This window comes from Homarus americanus, unplaced genomic scaffold, assembly GCF_018991925.1.
Source record: "Homarus americanus isolate GMGI-L3 unplaced genomic scaffold, GMGI_Hamer_2.0 scaffold54443, whole genome shotgun sequence".
NCBI lineage: Eukaryota > Metazoa > Arthropoda > Malacostraca > Decapoda > Nephropidae > Homarus > Homarus americanus.
The window spans coordinates 8,171,046-8,192,090 of record NW_024750852.1 but is presented as its reverse complement, the minus strand read 5'-3'; the positions used below and the strand labels follow the sequence as shown (position 1 = coordinate 8,192,090).

The window sequence follows — 21,045 nt, the reverse complement described above, 5'->3', positions numbered from 1 at the left end:
TTAGGTGATGAAACGGTAATGAATTGTCTGAAGATTTTTCTTTTAATATATTTTGGTTTACTTGCGGGCCACATTAAATAGAATTTTTCAATCACTCAGCGGGCAGCACAAAGGCATGGTTCGTGCCACACATGGGCCATGGGTTGCCCATGCATGCTTTACAGTATACAATGACCTCTTGAAGTGAAGAAGGTAAAGGCTTTGTAAAAGGCCTAAAGCGTAGAAGTCTTTGTAAGGAGAATGAAATGTCGCCTATGCCAGTCAGTGGTCTAGGCTGAGCCACACCACCCAGTTATGTCATTCACAGCTTGTGAAGCCTCAACCCCTTGCACTTACTGCCTCACCTTGATTTTTAAGAACAAATGTCTTGGGATAGGACATTCCACTATTTAATAAGGAAAAAAAAAAGAGCCATACATTTAACCCTTCAAGCCCGTGTGACATTCCTCTACGTTCACTAAGACGACCCTGGGTGACATTCTTAATTTACCCTGCATTTTTTTAGTGTCCAGGCAGGACAAAATACATTGTATGTGATATTTATTTATTTGGCAACTCATCTCGTGCGTAACCTTTGTCCCATGACTCGTGCCTCGTGACAGTTACCCACCAACTGTAATGATGGATGCATGAGCTTTGACCTCTGTTCAGTATTTTATAGTTCTTTTGAGGAAATAGAAATATTTTGTGTTTTGTAGTCGCTATAAGATAGGAATGATATAAAGGTGTGTTGCAAGTGTGTCAACATCACTTCCTGCTCGCTTTGTGCTGTGTAACAACTTCAAACAAAACATCTTTCATCACTCGACACTGCTCATCAACACAAGACAACTCTCCAACCATGCTACAATGAATGTTGAATGTAAGTACATTTTATTTTATTTTTATATTGATTAAACCATTAATAAGGTGACAATGTATTTTTTTTCTTTTCTGTTTTTTGCCAAAATATGCCAGTGTGGAGGGTCTAGCGGGTTTTACATTGCCCGGCTTTAAGGGTAAAATATACAGATTTCCCCCGCCATACAAAAATACGCTTATACGTATTTCCTAAATTAAAGTATCTTTTTTCGTTACAAAAGCTCCCCTGCTTATACGAATTTCAGTCCCGGCAAAACTTCAAACTGTATGCCCCGGGAGTCAGTGGGAATGGCCATCTTGGAGAATGCACAGACATATTTTTGTTCATTGTTCATAACAAACCCCCTCCCTTCCGCATGTCCCATAAGCCCACATCTTTCCTTCCACAATTTATGTGTGAAGTGATCTCTATCCTTGCCATTCTTGTCATGGCACTTGAGGATTCTGCTGAATCTTCGGCTACCAGTACTACAATGAAGAAAATACACAAGGCTGTGACTCTCGAGGCAATAGTGATAAGGTGGACAGTCCTCATATCTCTAAGTAAGGCCCTCAACCCACACCACCTCACCCCCGTGGTGAGCTATGACTGCCCTCCCACAAGGTAATGTACCAAAGTTATACAGTACTGTATTTTATTAATATTTTTAATGTATTAGGTAGTTATATTACAATAGTTGTGTACTCTTCATCATTAATTAGGTAGGTTTTTTATTCTTGAACCTATTTCATGATATTTAAGTTTTTTTGTCATTGTGGAACCGAACCCTATTATTCTCGTATGATATTTAATTCGCTAGACGAAAATTTACCAAATATCTTTTCAAGAACCTAACCTATTCATAAAGTGAGGGATACCTGTATAAGATAATTGTTCCACAATAACACAAGTATCAACACTATACAGTACTGTACAGCTCACCTAATCCTTGGCAGACCAGGTACTGTATAGGGTAAGAGGCACAAGGCCTTGTTATATGAAACTGATCACACTTCTCATTATCTCTTATTCAAGTACAGTACAGTACTTAATTATTGAAGGTCTGCTTTACATTAACACAGACTGTATCTGTATTGTGCTTCATTAAAATTGAAGTTAAGGGAGCTGATATGGTCAGGTGAAAAGGCTGGTGTTGGTATCTGGCAACCATCCTTCTGGGGTTGATATATATATATATATATATATATATATATATATATATATATATATATATATATATATATAGTGACCCCTCGTTTAACGAACACCTCGGTTAACGTAATTTCGATTAACGAACTGCCTTCCATAATTCGGTTAACGAAGTTCTTACGAACCGACCTCAACATGTTTTCGCTTGCACTGACCGGGCAACCAGCTTTAGTATCAGTCCGCCAATACATTAATCGGTTCTAGGGCTTAAATTCCTTACTATTTTAGTAAATATCAAGAAGTTTATACTATTCAATAATTTTAAAAGTTTAATATTCAATTTTTTAGTAATTTTAACAATTATTGAACATAATTGAAGGTAAAGTGACTAGTTTAATTCGCGGCATACAGCCTCTTAACACAGCATACAGGAGTTAGTCTCTCTGTTTTCACTGGAGGTAACATCTTGCTTGAGACTCTCTTCAACTAAATGTTTTTTTTCTGTGTTTCCAAGCAAATTATTGGTCATTTTGAAATATATTTTACATATTGACAATATATAATGCAGTGCCGTGTTGATATAAAGAAAATAATCTTGAAATACACCAAGAGAACTAAAATTTTATGGATGAAATGGTGCCATGGAGTGACTTCTCTTCCACCCCAATGCCTTCTCTTCTTCCTTCTCCTCCACCCCCATTCTAATTCCCATCATCATCATCCAGGAGCCTTCTACATACACACCTCAAAGTAAGTGAACTTTTCGACCATTTTTGTTGAATTTAGGAAATTTTCGGTGAGCTGGAACCAATTACCCAAAAACCCATTGAAACAATGGTTTCGGTTAACGAACTTTTCGGTTAACGAACGACCTTCTGGAACGGATTGAGTTCGTTAATGGAGGGGTCACTGTGTGTGTGTGTGTGTGTGTAAATATATATATATATATATATATATATATATTAAGAAAGGGTGTAAAAAAGGCAAAGTATTTAATATCTTAAGTTTGAAAATGTGTGACATTATCAAGGATTTCAATGTACCGTATGTGTAATGTAAAAGAAAAAAATAAACCATTTACTGACAAAAGGAGAGGGTACTTACGAATATATCTTTTTTATTGCCCTCGGCATTTTCACATTAATAATTTCACTCGTGCCAGTATCCAATGTAATCTACAACCAACATACAACTTCCGTGTGAAAATTTCCAAACCTGTGCTTCGACAGGTACTAAATTCTCTGCTGTTAATGCAGATTAGTGCTAGAAGTAGAGCATCTCTTTGTAGTTATGGAAAATACAATATGTTTTCAGTTGTTTTAACACACAACTACAATATGAATCTCTTAACATCTCTCCAAATCCTTGACAAAGAATAAGGCATGATTAGTGTATTAGGTACAATAAATACCCTTATATTAAATTTAAATATTAATGAAAGACTTTTAATTGTAATTTTCTACACTTGGAAATTTGTACATATTTGGACAAAAATAAACTACTTTACAATATTTCATGTTACTGTATATTGAACAAAAAAATATGAATTTGCCACTAACTCAGTATAAAAATACAATTCATGTTAGGTATTGGCAAAAGTTAAAATAACACGAGGCCAGCCCTATACTTAGTCCAGAATAAATACAGTAATTATAATTATATTATTTTGTGCATTACCATTCATATATTAGTCACTGTGATGTTAATACAAAATTTAAACCTCAGAGGACACTTCAACAAGGCTGATTTTCCTATAATGTGTAAGACAAAGACTGACCCTATATAAGAGAACTCTGACTGTAAATTTTCACATCACAAATACAAAAGCATTGTACACTAACTGACTATGAGAGAGCAGGAAAACAGATGCACATTTCCAGGGAGCTATTTATACAATGAGATGACATCTGATTTCAGCATGGAATTGTTATAAGAAAATTGGGCGATTAGTCTAAAAATATATAATTTTTTTAATATTACCAAAATTATTTTAATGTCAATGACAAAGGAGAGAAAACTGCATATGAAGTAAAGACTACCAGACTTCCTTTGTGCTAGTAGATAATGAGATAGTAGATGAAAAATTACAATTGTAAAAATTTTCAAAAAAAATATTTGAGTTTTATATCAATCCAAGAAAGTTTTCCTAACTGGCCAAATTTATCTTATAATGACTATGCAAATACAAACAATTTAAATTTTGATGAGGTAATATAGAATTTCTTTAAAATTATTTTTTTATAGAAAATTAGTGTGCTCCCTACACCAACATCTATCAGACAGTCATAAAGAATCAACTTCAAGGTATAATATCACATGTCAGTATGGCAATGAATCTGTACCTTTGAAACTTTTTCTCCTGAAGGCACACCAACATTCTCTCCTAGTCTTCCAGTGACTTGTACCCTTGTACATCTTCATACAAACACTCACTCGCTCAAACACATCCATTACAGTGTTCATTCAAAATTTCCTTTTGGAAGTTTTCATCACTCTGATACATTATCCCTGAATGGAAAAATATCTACACAACTAATTAGTTTTCATTTGCTTCCTTCTCCTTTATCTCTCTGATTCTGACTTTGGTCAGCATCCTTTCCATCTCCATCCTTTTTCTGGGGGTTATCTTCGTCCTTGTCCTTTTTATTTTTAATTAATTCCATCAGAGAGTCGATCCGTGTAGGCTGGGCTATTTGGAGCACCATGTGGGCTTCTTCTAGGATTAGAAGGCCATTGCGTGCATCTCCCACAGCTAGATTGTGTCTTCTAGTAACATGTTCCTGTTGAAATATTTGGTTAAAATAATCAGCTCAAATTACTGAATCTGATCCAAGCCCAGGCTGAACTAAAAGAAACTATCCAAAGATTAAGAAACAGAGCATGGCTCCTGAAATACTAAAAACTCCAACCTCTGGTTTCTGTCTTTAGAAAACTGTCCAAAAAAGATGATGTAAATGATTGTGTGAACACAATCATTTACTATTCTGTTCATACTGTATAATTTTAAAGCTCTGACCATAAAAAGTTAAAATTCTTAAGTGTATGTTTACTTAAAAGTTGAACACTATATGTCGTACAGTATTTCAAAATACCTTCCACTGTACAAAGGTTTATGCAAATACAGACAACTTAAGACTAGCAATAATTTTGTCCTTCACACCCATAAATCTAACACAACTTAGTTTTTACAGATTTTATACATCATATTTTTTTTGTTTAATTTGTTTATGAAACTTCTTATACAGTACAGTAGTCTAATTTGAACTATTTGTTTAAATGAGTTATTTAATGACAAAAAACTGAATATGAAAATATTAAAGTCAGATGTAGAACAGTTTGGTCACAATTTTTATTCTAATTTATGCCTAGGTAGTTCAGCGAGATGCTTTCTCTATGTTGTATTTTGGGAATACTGGAACTTAACAATAGTTTGCAAGGTAAACATTTTTCTTGTGATTAAAACTTAAGTGATGCCCATGTATTTGCATGGTGCTTACTAATGCCTAGAGCTCCGAGAAAGCTAGGACATTTTGTAAACAGTGCTCATTTATGGGTGAAATATGATATTGTTGGTTGCTGACGCATTTAGTGGAAATTTGTAGAAAACAGCGAATTTCGTAAGTTTTAACTTTACATATTATTGTCTTGAAAATGCTTCTAGAAAGGAGGACATTAAAGGCAGAAATTTCTTTCTGGATTGGTGCAGGAGCTTGGGCTTAATTTTTTTTCCATGTACGTAGTTATAGGTGCAACCTAAACCAGTGACAAATTCAATAATCAACAAAAATAGTCAAGGCAGTGTGTACTGTATAACAAAATGTTGTGTTGTTTTATTAAGACTATTTACAGCATTCAATATCGTGCTTCAGCATTTAAATATCGGTCATATTTTTTATCTGATTAGAGTTCATATGAACAATCCAAATTCATCTTTAGAACATCCTTCCAAAAGGAGCTTTAATGTAACACTCATATTGTTTTTGTAATTTGAGAGGAATATGTACCTTTGAGCACATAACTTCATGATAATAAAATTGTCTTTTATATTACTTAATATTGTAATCTGAAACTTGTTTTTTGTCTGTAGAATATTGAAGTATATATCAGTATTGGAGATCATAAAATGCTACAAGACAATGCAGTACATTATGTAGCTAAGATAAAGAGAGTTTAAAGAATTGATTGTGCACTATTTTCCACAAGACCTTCTAAAAGAGGCTTTCAATTTCATTAAGGCACTGCATTTGCCATAATTTTAAAGACTATATTCGGTCTATCTTACCGCCCAATCTTGGTGTGAAGGTAGAACTGTGAAACACCACTTGCAGGGTAACTCGGGGGATGATGTGTGATATCCCTTGATGTGACGCCTTCTGAATCCCCATGAAGTATATGCCTTCTCACAGAAAGGGCAAGGATATGGCAGATTTTGGCCTGAAATTTTTTTTTTTATCCATTTCACTTACAAAAATCGTATAAAAAACATTAATACAGTACTGTACAATCACCAAAAAAAAATTGTAGCTCCACCCGAGGAGAACCTGACTGGAAAATAAGGTTGCATTAACAAATTGGGATAAAATCACTATCTAAAAGTGTATCACCTAAGATAAAGAGTAAGCAATAATTCACCTATTTTCATCTCTGCATTACCTAAGTTATATCACCAGCTTATGCCATTAGGGTACTAAAAGTGAGAGGTTGAACATCCAGGAGGCTGTAGTGCAGCAGTGGCCAGACTTTCGTGTGACTGGACCTACTTAATCCATGGTTTTCCAAACGTGATTTACAAGCACATTTTTTCCTAATCTCCAGCAGATAGTGGATGAATTTTGAGTCCTAAATGAGAGAGATTTGGTGAAATTTGGCGTATATTTATGTAAGCGGTATCATTTTCTGTGACATTATTAATTAAATATTCCCCAAATATTTAAATATGACCTTCCTTGCTAAATAACTGCCAGATGCAAAGACAAAACATGTCATGAATGTTGCTAGCAAAAATAGAGATAAAAAAAATTCTTTGTAATAACCGACAGGTCGTGCACTTGGCAGTGGTGCTGTGTACTGTACCTGTAGGATCCCTGATAATGGGCTATGACGCTACTACCCATCCCGCAATCTACCAGAAATTGCTTTGCAATGTACTGGTAGATCACGAAAGACATTTTGGCCATCCCTGCAGTAGTGTGTGTGGATGGGGGTAAGTGATTTTTGGAAGAATGAAAATGCATTTAGTAAAAAATGTTTAAGTGTACCTTATATACTCGAGTATAGTTTGGCTATAATTTTTTTTTGCAAAAAATAGGGGGTCGAACTATATATACATAATATTTTCAAGGGGCAAAAATTCACACATTTCCACGGGCCATTCACGATGAATAATGGCTACCTGGGACATGCTCATGGTAGGCAAACCTTACTGACCTGTGAGGTTATTTTCCAACTCTTAATTTCTGGTAAATATACAGAACTTTCTTCCTTTTTTTTTTTCTACTCGGTTACAGTACATACACACACAATCCTACATACATATCTGTACTGTACTATGAAAAAAGAAAGTACAGTATTACCCCGCTTTACACGGTTTCACTTTCCGCGATTTCTCATTTACGCGGTACCTTGCCAGAACCGGACTTTCACTTTCCACGGTGCATCTACTCATATACGCGCGGTGAAGTATAATTTATTTTTTATTTTTTTTTTTTTTTAGCTCATAAAATTCATACAAATTACCCTGCCAGAATATAATTTACATTGCTGGAATTCTTACAATATGATGATCATTTTGAATATAAACATCATGAATTTTGCATTGGACATACAAATTTTAGATCTAATGTAATAATTTGGTTTACACAAAGGAAATATTTTATCTTTTGTGCAAAATATTCCCTGACCTGCAAGGAATCCAGAAATGTCAATTATATTATCCTAACTTTAGTCTGAGGTATTATTTATTACTAAACGTTAAAATCTAGTGGTTTCACCCAAACATTTCTGAGAGAGGTAGGAGCTAGTGAGCTGGGAAGAGAGGGGGGCGATTTGAGTCCATTATTTGAATGGACATTAACCTGGCGACTGTATTTCTCTTAAATATTAATTGTGTGAGCATACCATCATAAAATTTAGATGTTATTTTTACTACAACATAGGTATTGTGTCGGAAAAAGTGGAGTTTGGGGGTCGGGCCAGTCTGCAGAGGCTGTGTCCCAGGTATGCTGTGTTGGTATGACGACTGGCAAGTGTTAAGGCGGCGAAGCAGCCAGCGTCTATGCAAATGGCAGTTGTGTTAAACTTTCATTTAGCTTTTCCTTAATGGTTTTTGCTACATTTTTTTCATCTAGATTGTATACAAATGTTGTTTGAAGTAGCACAATTGTTAACTAATATAAGAAAGGTATGGTTTAAGAATGCTGGGAAATAGGTACAGGGAGTTTTGAATGGGCTTCAGCCTTAATTCGACTTAACTGTGTAGGCCGTTACATTACATGTGATAATATACCTCTTTTTTTGCTTGTTTTTTTCAGCAATTTATAATAGTTTTGTACAGGTATTTGTAATAATGAAACAAGACTCATCCCTTAGTTCTTTTCCTACCACTCCAGGCCAAGTTGTGAGCTAAGTTATGGTTATTTTTCAACTCGTAATTTTGGGTAGATATACGTAATTTTCTAATTTTTTTATTTCTCACATTTACTGGTATATTTTATTTTATCTTATTCCTCATAAGAGTTGGTAACTGACAGAAATTCAGTTTCAGAGATGGTAAAACTGTTCATAGCATCAGCTGCAAATCTGGTGTCTTGCTGCAAATTATACCTAGTAAATCTCAAAAGCTAGGGTGGAATTATACAAGAAATACATGAAAAACTCAAGATTTTTTACCGAAAAATCAGGGGTCGAAATATCTATGAGATCTGTTTATACACGAGTATATCTGGTATTTGTTCTTCTTTGTGGACATCCTGCATTATGCAGAAAAGTAATTTATACTTTGAGTCAAATTTTATCCCCAATATACATATGCCAGATAAACAAACAAAATTCAACGAATGTCACAATTCGACACCTTTTTTCTTCATATGAGAGCAAATATTTGCTTTAATGAATAACAAAAACATTTTGACACCCCTTTTTTCTTTATACAAATGGAAACATTCACATTTATAAATAACAATCACATTTTTATCCCCTTTTTTTCTTTAAAGAATGCTAACTTTTAGCCAGCACAAGGTCAAGATGACCACTCAGGCTGCAGAGATGCATTTACACTATTGCACCTGTACAAGTTTAATTTTTTCATATTTATTTTTTATTATTAGTCTTACTGGACTTGATGAAGTTTGTATGAAATCTCCCCATCTGACCAACATATTCCCTCCCTGAAAAGGAACCCACAATAATACATAGGTTCTACCATTTGAAATACTGTACAGTTTTTCACTTAACTGATGGATTTCCAGGAATACATACTCTTCGTATATCTGGAATACCTGTACGTAGTGATACAATTTGACTCAAAGGATACAATGCTTTTTGGAAGAGTAGGCTGTAGTTTTATAAATATGTTTTAACAATTGCAAAATAAATGAATCAAAGGACAACATGCTGTTACAGTATCAATTTCAACACAAAATTTAATTTATCTTATTGCAGGAAACTTTCTAATAAAAGATCAAGTCCTGTTGGAATAAACAAACTGATACTTATAACAATATGAAACACTTCAATTACAAAAGTAGTTACAATATTTAAAGGTGAAACAGAACCACACATACGGTCCTTACAGGATGGGTCTTGAGGAAATTCTGGTTGTAGGTTGGCAGAAGAGGTTTTCTCATGTGAGTTCCGTCGAGGGATAATAGTATGACTGGTCTTCTCACTAGTAGTTTGTTGAGGCAGGAAGACAGAGGGTAAACTCACAGAGGACGTTGCACCACCCATACTTCTGAGGCCCTCTGGCTGTTCCATAAAACTGACCTCTGGTGGAGGTGGAGGAGGCTGGTCATTCTCATCCTCTGCCTCCAAACCATCCTCTGGATATTCTTCTGGTTCCAGCTTTACTTCTAACAAGTTCTAGAAAAAATAAAAGAAAATCAGTCCACACCACAAAATATATTAATAAAGGAAAATTGCCAGAAAATAAAAACTGCTGATGTCACGCTTGAATTCCAAAAGGCATTTACACTATATATTGTATTTATATACAGTAAACCCTCAATAACTCGGCATTTGATCACTAAGGAAATGCCGAGATATATAAAATCTGGGAAAATCTCGCCATATCTAGCCACCTGCATCACCTACCATGCCTCTGTGTCACCTACCATGCATCTGTGTCTCCTACTACAATGCTTCATTCTTCGCCTGCAGTGCTGATAAGTGTTACCTTTTTACATTTAGTAATTACATGTACTGTACACATATATGGGTCGATAATTTTTTATTATTGTATTTTAATAGGGGGGTGGGGGTTGGGGCGGAGTGCCTCGTTAAGATGGAATTTGTGATAACTCGGCAAGGCCAGTCCCATATGTGCCGAGTTATCGAGGGTTTACTGTATACAGAAATAGATTTATTTATTTATTTATTTGCCAACTTACCAGATGCTTAAAAAAAAAAATCTCGAGCAAAGAGAGAGGTATAAGTATTTACAATACTGTACAACACAATGACCACTAAAAAGATGTACCGTATATGACAGCAAGGTGATGGGGCATCAGGTCATAAAAATACTGTACTGTACCTACACGAATATCTCTTTTTATATCTGCATGTTCATCAATACTATTATCCTCTTCATTATGCAAGGGTGAATTTATTTCTTGGGTTGGGGAAGTTTTTCTGCGCTTGGGTGTTGGTGGTGGAGATTCATGAGCCCGAGATCTTGTCTGTGGGGCTCGAGTCTGAAATGCAAAATACAACAGTAATCAAAACTTAAGTCCTGAACCATAAATATTCAAAGAGTAACAAGCCAGTGACCTATTACTTACTAAACCTATTACATACAGTACCTGTACATAGTTTGGGTTGTACAGTAAACCCTGGATAACTCGTCATTTGATAATTCGGAATTTTATAACTTGGGACGGCTATACTCTCGGAATTTATTCAGAAAAAACTGAAAAACAAGATCTATAAAATAATTTTGGAAAATCTCAGAATATCTAGTATACAATTATCCCCTGTACTAGTGAATTTACTTATTCACAAAAATTATTGGTGACCCTTTATTCAAGATTTGTGATCGAAATTCAGCTATCCTCGAGACTGTTAGAAATGTTTTGACTGACTGTTGGCAGATGCCCATCTGCTGTACACACTCCAAGGTTAGCCAGTTCTCTTGTGTGTGCTGCACCATCCTCTCCTTCTCACTCCATCCAGTATATGGACGTGGGAAGAGAAGGTGCCGTAACACCCCAATATTTGGGTAGATGTTACACATTGCACCACAGAGTATCTAGGGCACCAGAATTAATATTCAGCACCCACTAGTAAAATTTGGTTCCCACGGTACTGACCCAGACATATGTGTGTATACCGTGATGTCACATTGGGAGGAGGGACGCGGGTGCGTCAGCCATATAGTACAGCTTACTTCCTCCACATATGTTCACTTTCCACCTACAAACACACACCTATGTTCTTCATTTTTCTTATTTTATAGTTTTTTATTATATTTTCTTTATTTTTAAGCCACATTAGAGTATTTTAATTTGGAATCTTTTGCTCTGTATTAAAGAAAATGGTTTTACTAGGGTGGACTATAATATGAGTGATATAAGTTACGTGTTTACTATATTTACATACTCGGACTTGAATTATACATAGAGACAGCAATTATTTTTATAAAGTTTATTCTTTATTTTTTTTACAAGTGAACAAATTACAGTAGCATACATAAGTGCCTTACTGTTTACGTAGCATTCCCCCTCCATCACCTTGGCCACCTGCGTCACTTACATGCCTGTCGCCTACTACAATGTTTCATTCTTTGCCTGCAGTGCTGGTAAGTGTTACTTTTTAAAAATTAGTGATTACATGTATACGTATATGGACCAATAATATTTTATTTTTGTATTATTATAGGGGGGAAATGCCTTGATAATTACATGTATACATGTACACATATATGGGCAGATAATGTTTTGTTGTATTACTGTAAGGTAGGGGGCGAATGCCTTGACAATTTGGAGAGGCAAGTGCCCAATAGGTGCCCAGTTATCAAGGGTATACCTAGAATTCTTTTAGAAAGTTAAGGATAGGCATTTGTTTTGATTGCTTTCAAGTCTTTAAAAATAAGTGGTATATATTTTCTGTGTGCCACAAAACAAGAACTTGTATAGGTGCAGAGACTCAGGCAGAGGCAGTGTAGGCACTCTTGCAGCCTCTCTCATCAAGTGTTTATCTCCAGGGGTCATTTCTCACAAAATCTCTATTAAATCATTCTTGGCCTATATGCAAACCTCACTTCTTATGTGTTTTCCTTAAGGATAATCAATTTCACTTCATACATTTTCACTAAACATGATACATTTTGGAACATAGCTATTGTATTAACTGAGGGCTACAAGTACAATGAATTAACTAACCCTTTGAGTAAGGTTTCTTAACCTCTTGAGTATGATGACAATCCTTTGGATATATCGATTTAATCCCTTTAGTAAGAACTATTTTTTTAATAAAATTACCAATTCAACCCTGAGGGTTAAGGTATCATACTCTTGGGGTTCATTATGCCTCCTCTCATCTTATTTCTAAGATATGATAAATATTTTGAAGACATAAGATAACTACATACACAAAAATAAGTAAATAAAGCTATGAAAGTAATATACAGGGTATGTATGTGGAACAGGGAACTCAGAAATATTAAATAGAAAAACCAATCTTTCAACTTACTGTAACTTGTGATACAACAGGTATAGTTATTGAACTTGCACTGCTGACTGCTGCAGCAACTGCTGCTGCTGCTGCGGCAGTTACAACGGGGTTGGAACTGTTTCCTACTTCCGTAGTTGGTATCAAATTTTGATACATTTCCTAAAAAATACAACAAACTGAAAGTTAAGTACAGTACATAAAAAATAGTGTGATTCAGGGGACAATATTTTATGGGGGTAACACAAGTCCCCAAAAGATCTAACCCTCTAAAGCAGTTCCCACTGTCTTAGGCTGTCATTTCATCCTGTACAGTAAATTCTCTGATTATTGAGTCTCATTAATAAGTTTTCTGACTTTCGAGATGTTCTTATTTGTGATGCCTTGCTCCCCCAAAAAGCTCGCTCCCTCTGAGGGACTAGCCACAACAACAGAATCTCCTGATCACCTTATCACTACTGTACATAGTACTTCCTTTGCCGTGTTAGTGTATGGTTCCACCTTTTCCTTCCACAACGTAGGCAGTTTCCCTCTACCCAATGTACTGCTACATTGCTCCAACACACACTCATTACTATCCTCTCCTTCATCCTTCTCACATGGTCACAGCATGTCCATAAATCTCTCTTTACCCATTCTACCACCATCATTATCATGGGTTAGCCATGATTACTTGATGGCAGCTCTCCATGCTGTATGGTCTTTTGCAGCCTCTCTTATCAGGTTCTTAACTATAAGTGTTACCGCCACAGTAAAATAAACATGAGAGAGAGAGAGAGAGAGGTTGAGATGTTACCACTGACAACGTGTTTGTGGGTTGTCTAATATAAAACAGATGCCCTCGTCTAGGGCGGCGATTGGATGGCGATTACTCAGTCGTCTACCAATTCTTGCAGAAGAAACAACACGCTGGTCTAACCCAAGACCCTAAAACGTAAATATAAACTCTAAATAACTTTAATAAGTATATTTATGTACTGTAATTTGATCATATTATACAACTTGTCTCCTGATGTATCAACAGATGTAACATGTGAGTTATACTTAAGATGTTAACAGGCTATGTACTGTATATTGATTGTATTATTCATTCTATGTGTCCTGAGATGACAGCATTTGTTATACAGTATGTGAATTGTTCTTTAACAGGTTTTGACCGAATTATATGGTACGCGTCAACGTTGAGGGTTTATTTCTCCAGCAACAAACCAATAACGCTCCTATGAGCGTTAACAATAAGGTTATTTCTTACAACCTTTCCCCAAATCATTCTTGGCTCTCCTCTCCTCCACATCCAGACTCCAGCACCTCTTGTCCCAATTGGTATCCTCCATTTTCTCCACACGTCCAAGCTATCTCGACAGCCACCGTCTTAGCTCTGAATAGAGTTTCCCATCTCTCCGTGTCATTTTACACATCCACCTCATTATTCTCATTTCACCTCATTCAACATATCGTTTTTTTAACTGCATAAGTTTCACTAACATACAGCATCACACTTTTAACACCAATTGTATACATCTTGCCATTAATAAAGGCACCAACTATCTAAACTTCCTCCCAGCTAGCTTCAGTACCAACTCTAGCATTAATCATGTCACCCAAGTAGCATAACTCATTGACAGTCCAGAGATATATCCCCAATATTCAGTTTCTCCAGCATTGCTTAGGCCACATTTTTACCTGCACATACAGTACAGTACACTTACAGGCAGCAGGATCCTGCAGTCTGCCATTTACACAACTGCTCCTCGTATGTCCCCACTCATCACTCTCACTGCACATTATTGAGTAGCTGCCACATGGCCATTTTCCAATTTTCACCATGGGTCCCTCACCTGCACCACTAATCAATATTTTAGTTTTTGCCAAATTCACACTATTCCATTCCTTGAATTTCTCCAATGCTTCTTCAATACTATCTGCGACCAGTACGAAGTCATCAGCATACAACTCCCAGACACTTCCTTGCTTTACACAGCAAGATAGAAAAGTTCTACAAGTTTAAGGAAATGCAAAAAATATCTCTTTCACAGTCAATAAATAATTCTCTGAATCAGTTAAAGCTCTTCCCAAACTTGGCTGTAGAACTGGTACCTTCAGGTTAACGAATAATACATTAACTGTGTATGATGGTCTTTTAATTGAGTAATTTTTCTTGCTTAATTTGGTCTGTCATGTTCCCAATGTTATTTTCTCATGCACAGTACTGATATACAGTACCACTGTGGATCAAATTTGCTTATTAATTCAACTGTAGTGTTGTGGTATTATTAAATCTAAGTATCGGAGATTTTCTTAAACTGTACAGTATTTACTGTATATAAACTTAAAAACTCATTAGCATTTGCTAGAGATGGAAATGTCAGTTGTATAGGATCTAACAAAAATAAAAAATAAAGTTTCCAAACCTTCTCCATTCGTGCTCTGGTGTTCTGTGTGTCTGTTAGACCGCGCACCTGTAGTGCCTCTGCTAACTTCATGAATGTGTGGAGCCGAGTTTGTGAGACATTAACTTGCCCCTCGTACATAAATGCTAATACGGCTTCTAAGTCCTCAACAGGCACCTCTCGGAGGATTATCACTGGGTGTTGACATGGATTGTTCTGTAAAGGTGATGAGATTACTGTACACAACAAAATTAGAGTAAAGTTTACTTTTATTTGAGTAAATTCCAATTTAGTTACAAGGTTGCATTGAAAATAGTGTTCAATTCTGGGCATGGACAAAGCCATCCACAGTGGGAATTTGTACCCATTATACAGTACTGTATTCAGTAAAGTATTACAGTCCTCCTTTAGCATCATCTGAAGAATAAAACTTTAATTAATCAATTTGCATACGGTAAATAAAAAACACTGTGCAATTGAATATGCACAATATAAACCATAGTAGTACTGTACAGTACTGTAAATGTTCATAACATAGGTGAAGATGTATACTGTAGATGGTGTGTGCATTAACAAATGTAGCATTAGTTAATCAGAAATTAAATAGCTTGAAATGGGAAATACCAGGGCTGAAGCATCAGCAAAAGTACAGTTGAGTGGGGTAAGTAATGTGAGGTGAAACGTGAGGAGCTGAGCAGTGGAGGGATGGGTTCAATTGTTCTGGAGATGGCCCAATGATGATAATGATCACGGCAAGTTGACCTGGTGGTGATGGTGATCATATTAATGTTGCCCAATCATTATACAGTAGTGTTGGTAAGTAGTAAAAATTCTTAGGCTGCAGTGCACATGATGTAGTATACATGTAGATTAGGTTGCAACTAACATATGGGAGATGTCAAATCCCTCATCATGGGACAAGAGGCTCACCACTGCCACCACACACTTCAAATGCCTTGTCCACTATAATACATTCATCTTGCCACACTATAGAAGTAATAGCTGTAGCATAGTATTATATACTATTTCGTGGAGACTGGTTTTTAAATGATTACTTGAAGATATTAAAGGTCCCTCACTCTGGGACAAGTGGCTTATCATCACCAAACAACTAGCTAGCATGTGGCTGTGTAGTTGCCAGTGCCTGGTTCACCACTACACCATCATGTCCTTCACTTCATTTTTGTTACTGATAGCATCTATTAGTTTGTACATGTACAGTACCTATTATTTAAATAACAATGCTCTCACAAGTTAAGTTTTGATCTGTGTATGTAGTATACAGTAATTTACATTTACTAAAGAATCTCCCTAGTTCACTGGAAAAAATAAAATAATAGTTCACATTTTCCCCCAAAAATTATGCAATATTTTTGAAAAATTTCTTGTGTGAATTAAGGATACAGTACTGTACATCCTTAGTTTTATATACAGTATATACTTGTAATACTATAAAAACTCTTACTACAGAATTATGAATAAGCCACTAACTAATTCATAAGCTGTCAAACCTTTAATATATCTCTAAAGTAAGGACTACAAGCAGAAAGAATCAGCTTGTGTGCCTTCAACTGTGTTCCATCAGCAGCCAGAGTGACATCAACAAAATCTCCACCCTCATGTAGAGAATGGAGAGCTGCTGTCATGGTGGTGCCAAAGTTATTCCATCGAAGGCAGAACTGCATGTCACTGCCCCCCATTTTGTGTTTCTTGACTTTCACTAATCTGGAATAAACAAATGTAATTAATAATGAGAAAAAAAAGGTTTCAATGTTACAAATGAATGCCTTGTGCCTGGGCCTTCATATGGTCATATAGATTGACCAAATATATTTCTAATCCTTGCCTACAACTGAGATTCTTCAGGAACATATGTGAGACTATCCTGGTGAGCAGGACCTAAGTTACACCCAGACAAACAATGTGATTCCCAGGCACCTCCATCACCCATACCAGTCTTCATACAAGGCTTACAATAACCCAGCTGAGATATCCCATTCTGGTAAAAACTATCAGACATACTTGGAAAGTTTCCAATAAACATGGAATTGCCTGATTAAATAAGTTATTTTATATAAATTTCTCCTACAGATGAAAAGTTATAAATTCTCATTTATAGATATTAATTTTCTATTTTTTTTTTTTAGTAAAGTACGTATTTCTAATGTTAAGTGAAAATTACATTGTAAATTACAGACGATAGCTTGTGTACAGTAATTGTGGACTCTTTGTTAGCTTATGTTAGATGGCAGATCACAATAATTAGCTAACCTAATTTCATATCTGTTACTGTGTTGGAAATAATCAGGTGTCAAGTGACAGTGTCCACTATCACACAGCAGATGTACCATACTGTTACTCTTGAAATTTCAAAAAAGATCAAAAACATTTATAAAATATTTAAGAAAACTATGTTTTGGAGAATGAATTAAAACCAGGCAATTATGAAGATCAGCATTTTTTATTTTGACTCATAAGATGACACAGTATATATTATTACCTGTATTATCAATAAACTTCACTGAAGAAACATTGTTAAACAGAGTTTTCTTATATAATGGACTTTACTCACTTTTTAATATCTATTCTTTTAATTTTACAAACTATCTTATAAGACAAAACTAACCAACCAAGGTTCACCTATTGGCCTTAGAATATATTTTATCAAAGTTAGAAATAATGAGGTAAGTTAGGTTGGTTTGGGTTTCCTGTTTTAAAAGAAATCAGAAGATGCCCCACCTGCCAAGATAGTAAAGGACTACAATAGAATACTAATTCTGATAAAGGTGGAGCAGACAGTTAGCACTCAAATGTATTTATATATTTTGTTCAAATTTTCTACAGTTGTTCTTTGGAGTATATTAACTAGTAAAATCATTACAACTTTTTATTTTAATTAGCTATAAACATTTTTTCTCTATCTACAATCATAAACCACCTGTAGTGAGCAGGGCATGAGGGAATTGTGGGACAAAAACACGGCAAAAAACTGTTCATGTGAAACTTAAATCAAGTCTCTACGTGCTTTGTATGCAAAGAAATTTAATATTTACCGTAAATGTTCAGCCAACAATTCTGGCCCGTTGGCGTATGTTGTCCTCCGATCGTAAACAAATAGTAAATTCTAATTCCGGTCTCACTTAACGAGTCGATAAAAGACATACTGTACCCTCAAATGAAGGGTGTTAGTACCTTAAAAATAGGCTCAAATGTCTGGGGGTTTTTAGCCTTCACTATTCCGAGTCGTGAGTCTATGACCTGCGCAAATCCCATACAGGTATATAATTTTTCTTAACGTGCAATATGTTCTTAAACCTATTCAACTTACATAATAAATGATGACGATCATACAGGGGGTCCCCAGGTTACGAATGGGTTCCATTCCTGAGGACGTTCGTAAGTCAAATTTGTACGCAAGTCAGAACACATGCTATATGCATACCGTACTTACAAAACAATGCTTAAAATCTCACTATATCAAACCTAAGTCCTTATATACATCTAAAATTACTTAATTTAAGACAAAAGAAGAAATAGAATGATAAAATACAGTAAATGAAAGTAAAAAATACATCATCGGGTAAATAAAATACTGTAAATTTCAAGTTTAACCCATTCGTATCGGCGGGCGTTTGTAAGTCGGGAACCTTCTGTATTGTTGGAATCAAATCCCATATTATGGGTTTTGATTCTTTACCAATACCTTACGAGTAGCATTGGTTAAGAAGTCAATTGTATGTTCGTATACTTATCCCTCTGGTACTCTTGGCCATGAATGGAAATCTCACCCCACACAGTCTTTTGTCGCAGGTTGCGTAGTAATGGGAACAGTTTTTCCATTTTAATAAATATCAAGCAGTGATCCAGACCCAAATTACACCCTTAAAGAAGCATCTGTCAGCCCAAGAGAGTAGTGCGAGGAACTTGGGTGGTTGATAGGGCCGGTCCACTGTTCCCGCTTTTCTGTTTATGGGAGGGGTGCTCTCAGTGTGGGATACGGCTGAACAGCAGGGGTTGCACCAGCACAGGAGACTGAGGGAGAAGCCATATTGTTTTTCAATGGCGTCCTTATCACGTCATGTTTGGCATTGAACCACAAGTTATCTGTACTTGTGGAGGATGAAAACCATCTCTAAAATGTTCATCTGTTATCATTGACTTGCAATGATTGTTTATCAGACCATAGCTTACAGCCCAGAGAAGAACAACACAAATAACAGTGAGTAGAGGAGCACGTGTTCACCCACGTAAGTTGACACCCTACAGTAATTAAGGTTAGGTTAAGACCTGACCCAAAGGAGGTCATGGTCACAAAGGGAACCAGAGGTCTCACAGCTGTCTCAACACACTCAGATTTGTGTTAATTAGTGACGACAACTGCCGGCTTGCCACCGCCAATAAAAGGGGCCGACAGCTCCTTCCCAACGACAGACAGGGAGAGAAAGTACTCAGAGGAAGACGGAGCCACACTCGTCACTAGTCGAGGTCGGGAGGGAGACTTCCCTACCCAGCACCATGTCCCCAGCTAGCAGAGTCTCCCACAGGAGACAGAGTTCAGCACCACTCTCTTCAGCAGCACCTACAGACATTCCCCAGCCGCTTGGCTTCCCTCAGGTCACACAGGTCCATAGGGTGAGTTACTTACGGTGGGAAGTGTATCCATTTCATGTTTGTGTCCGAGTCATTGTCTAGTAATGTAAATATAATGATCTATTAATGTGTCCATGCCATTTAAGTTAACTAATAAATAGCTGCACTTGAAAGTGGTGTGTAGAAAATTCCCCCTAATAAATGTATATAAACAGTGGTCAATTGGCTATGCTGTGTCCTTAAATAATAAAGGCTTCACTTTCAACATTTTGTGTGTAAACTGTCCCTAATAAACAATAATACCAATAGGGTCCACTTTCAATTAAATTTACTGGATTTAACAAGTACCAAACAATTTAATCCATGAAAATCCACTTCTCCATAATTTCCTTTGGAAACAAAAATATCACTTCACACTTGGCACTCTAAAGTACTTCCCTCCACTGTTAGGCTCACCACCACCACTCATGACTTGTACTCAATTACTATGGATACCGGTTATTAACTCCACTCAAGTATTGGTGAGATGAGTCAACACACCTGTCAGGTACACGTGTAGCACCCTCACCACCAGGGCCGGGGTAGTGTTGTGTAAATGCCTTGTTGGCGTGGGGAGTGGTGAGAGGGTTGGCCGCACTTTGTTTACAGACCTTGACGTGACCCTCCTCCCATCTCTGCACGACACGCCCTTCCCGCGTCCGCCCACAGCCCACCCGACCACAAACTACTGCTCACCGCCCTCTGCCACTTCCCAATAACACTTAACAACACCCCTCATATCTTACCAGTACATAAAAGTCTCCAAAATTGCTTGATTCACTGTCCAGTCACCAACGAAGATGTGTTTACAAAAAACTCTCAAATTGCGTTCGAATGAGTGGAATTGGCTTGGCAACCTGATGTTTCCCGACTTTGTTTTGTATATTTAGTGGATTTCATCTCGCCTTTTTTATTCATAAAGGAATAAAAAAATATATATTATGCTACAACAAAACATATGAGATGTAATAAATGTCTGAATGAGGAGAACATTCGTTTTGGCTATAACGTAGCGATCAGACGAAGTCAACATTGATAAGTTGAGGATGCGGCCAACAGATGGCAGAGAACTCAGAATGAAGAAGGGAACATCATACTGCGCCATGGCATGAAAACATTATTATCAAATTAATCGTTGTAACATTGTTATGT

The 21,045-nt window shown here is 36.3% G+C and overlaps 1 protein-coding gene across 3 annotated transcripts; it reads right to left on the bottom strand.

The window, feature by feature from the left end:
• Positions 1 to 3,090: 3,090 nt before the first annotated feature.
• LOC121854246 (protein bric-a-brac 1-like) lies at positions 3,091 to 20,794 on the bottom strand. 3 transcript variants are annotated; one of them, XM_042348775.1, is made up of 8 exons: positions 20,640 to 20,794; positions 16,776 to 16,989; positions 15,286 to 15,480; positions 12,896 to 13,036; positions 10,744 to 10,899; positions 9,772 to 10,069; positions 6,273 to 6,424; positions 3,091 to 4,770 (listed from the first exon to the last, which is right to left on the bottom strand). In XM_042348775.1, exons 2-8 carry the CDS (start codon positions 16,962 to 16,964, stop codon positions 4,534 to 4,536), a joined length of 1,368 nt encoding a protein of 455 aa, XP_042204709.1. In that variant the 5' UTR covers positions 16,965 to 16,989; positions 20,640 to 20,794; the 3' UTR covers positions 3,091 to 4,533. The 3 variants fall into 3 exon arrangements, with proteins under 3 accessions (XP_042204709.1, XP_042204710.1, XP_042204711.1); XM_042348776.1 differs by having other exon boundaries at positions 9,781 to 10,069; positions 20,640 to 20,793; XM_042348777.1 differs by lacking the exon at positions 20,640 to 20,794 and adding an exon at positions 20,395 to 20,570.
• Between the last annotated feature and the right edge of the window lie 251 nt (positions 20,795 to 21,045).

Bases quoted from the DNA above. Each gene is read 5' to 3' on its own strand.
- LOC121854246 (XM_042348775.1), bottom strand. From the start codon at position 16,964: ATGGGGGGCAGTGACATGCAGTTCTGCCTTCGATGGAATAACTTTGGC. The intron at 10,900-12,895 runs GTAAGTTGAAAG...TTTGCATTTCAG, and splicing joins CTGTTGTATCACAAGTTACA to ACTCGAGCCCCACAGACAAG. The intron at 4,771-6,272 runs GTAAGATAGACC...ATATTTCAACAG, and splicing joins CTTCACACCAAGATTGGGCG to GAACATGTTACTAGAAGACA.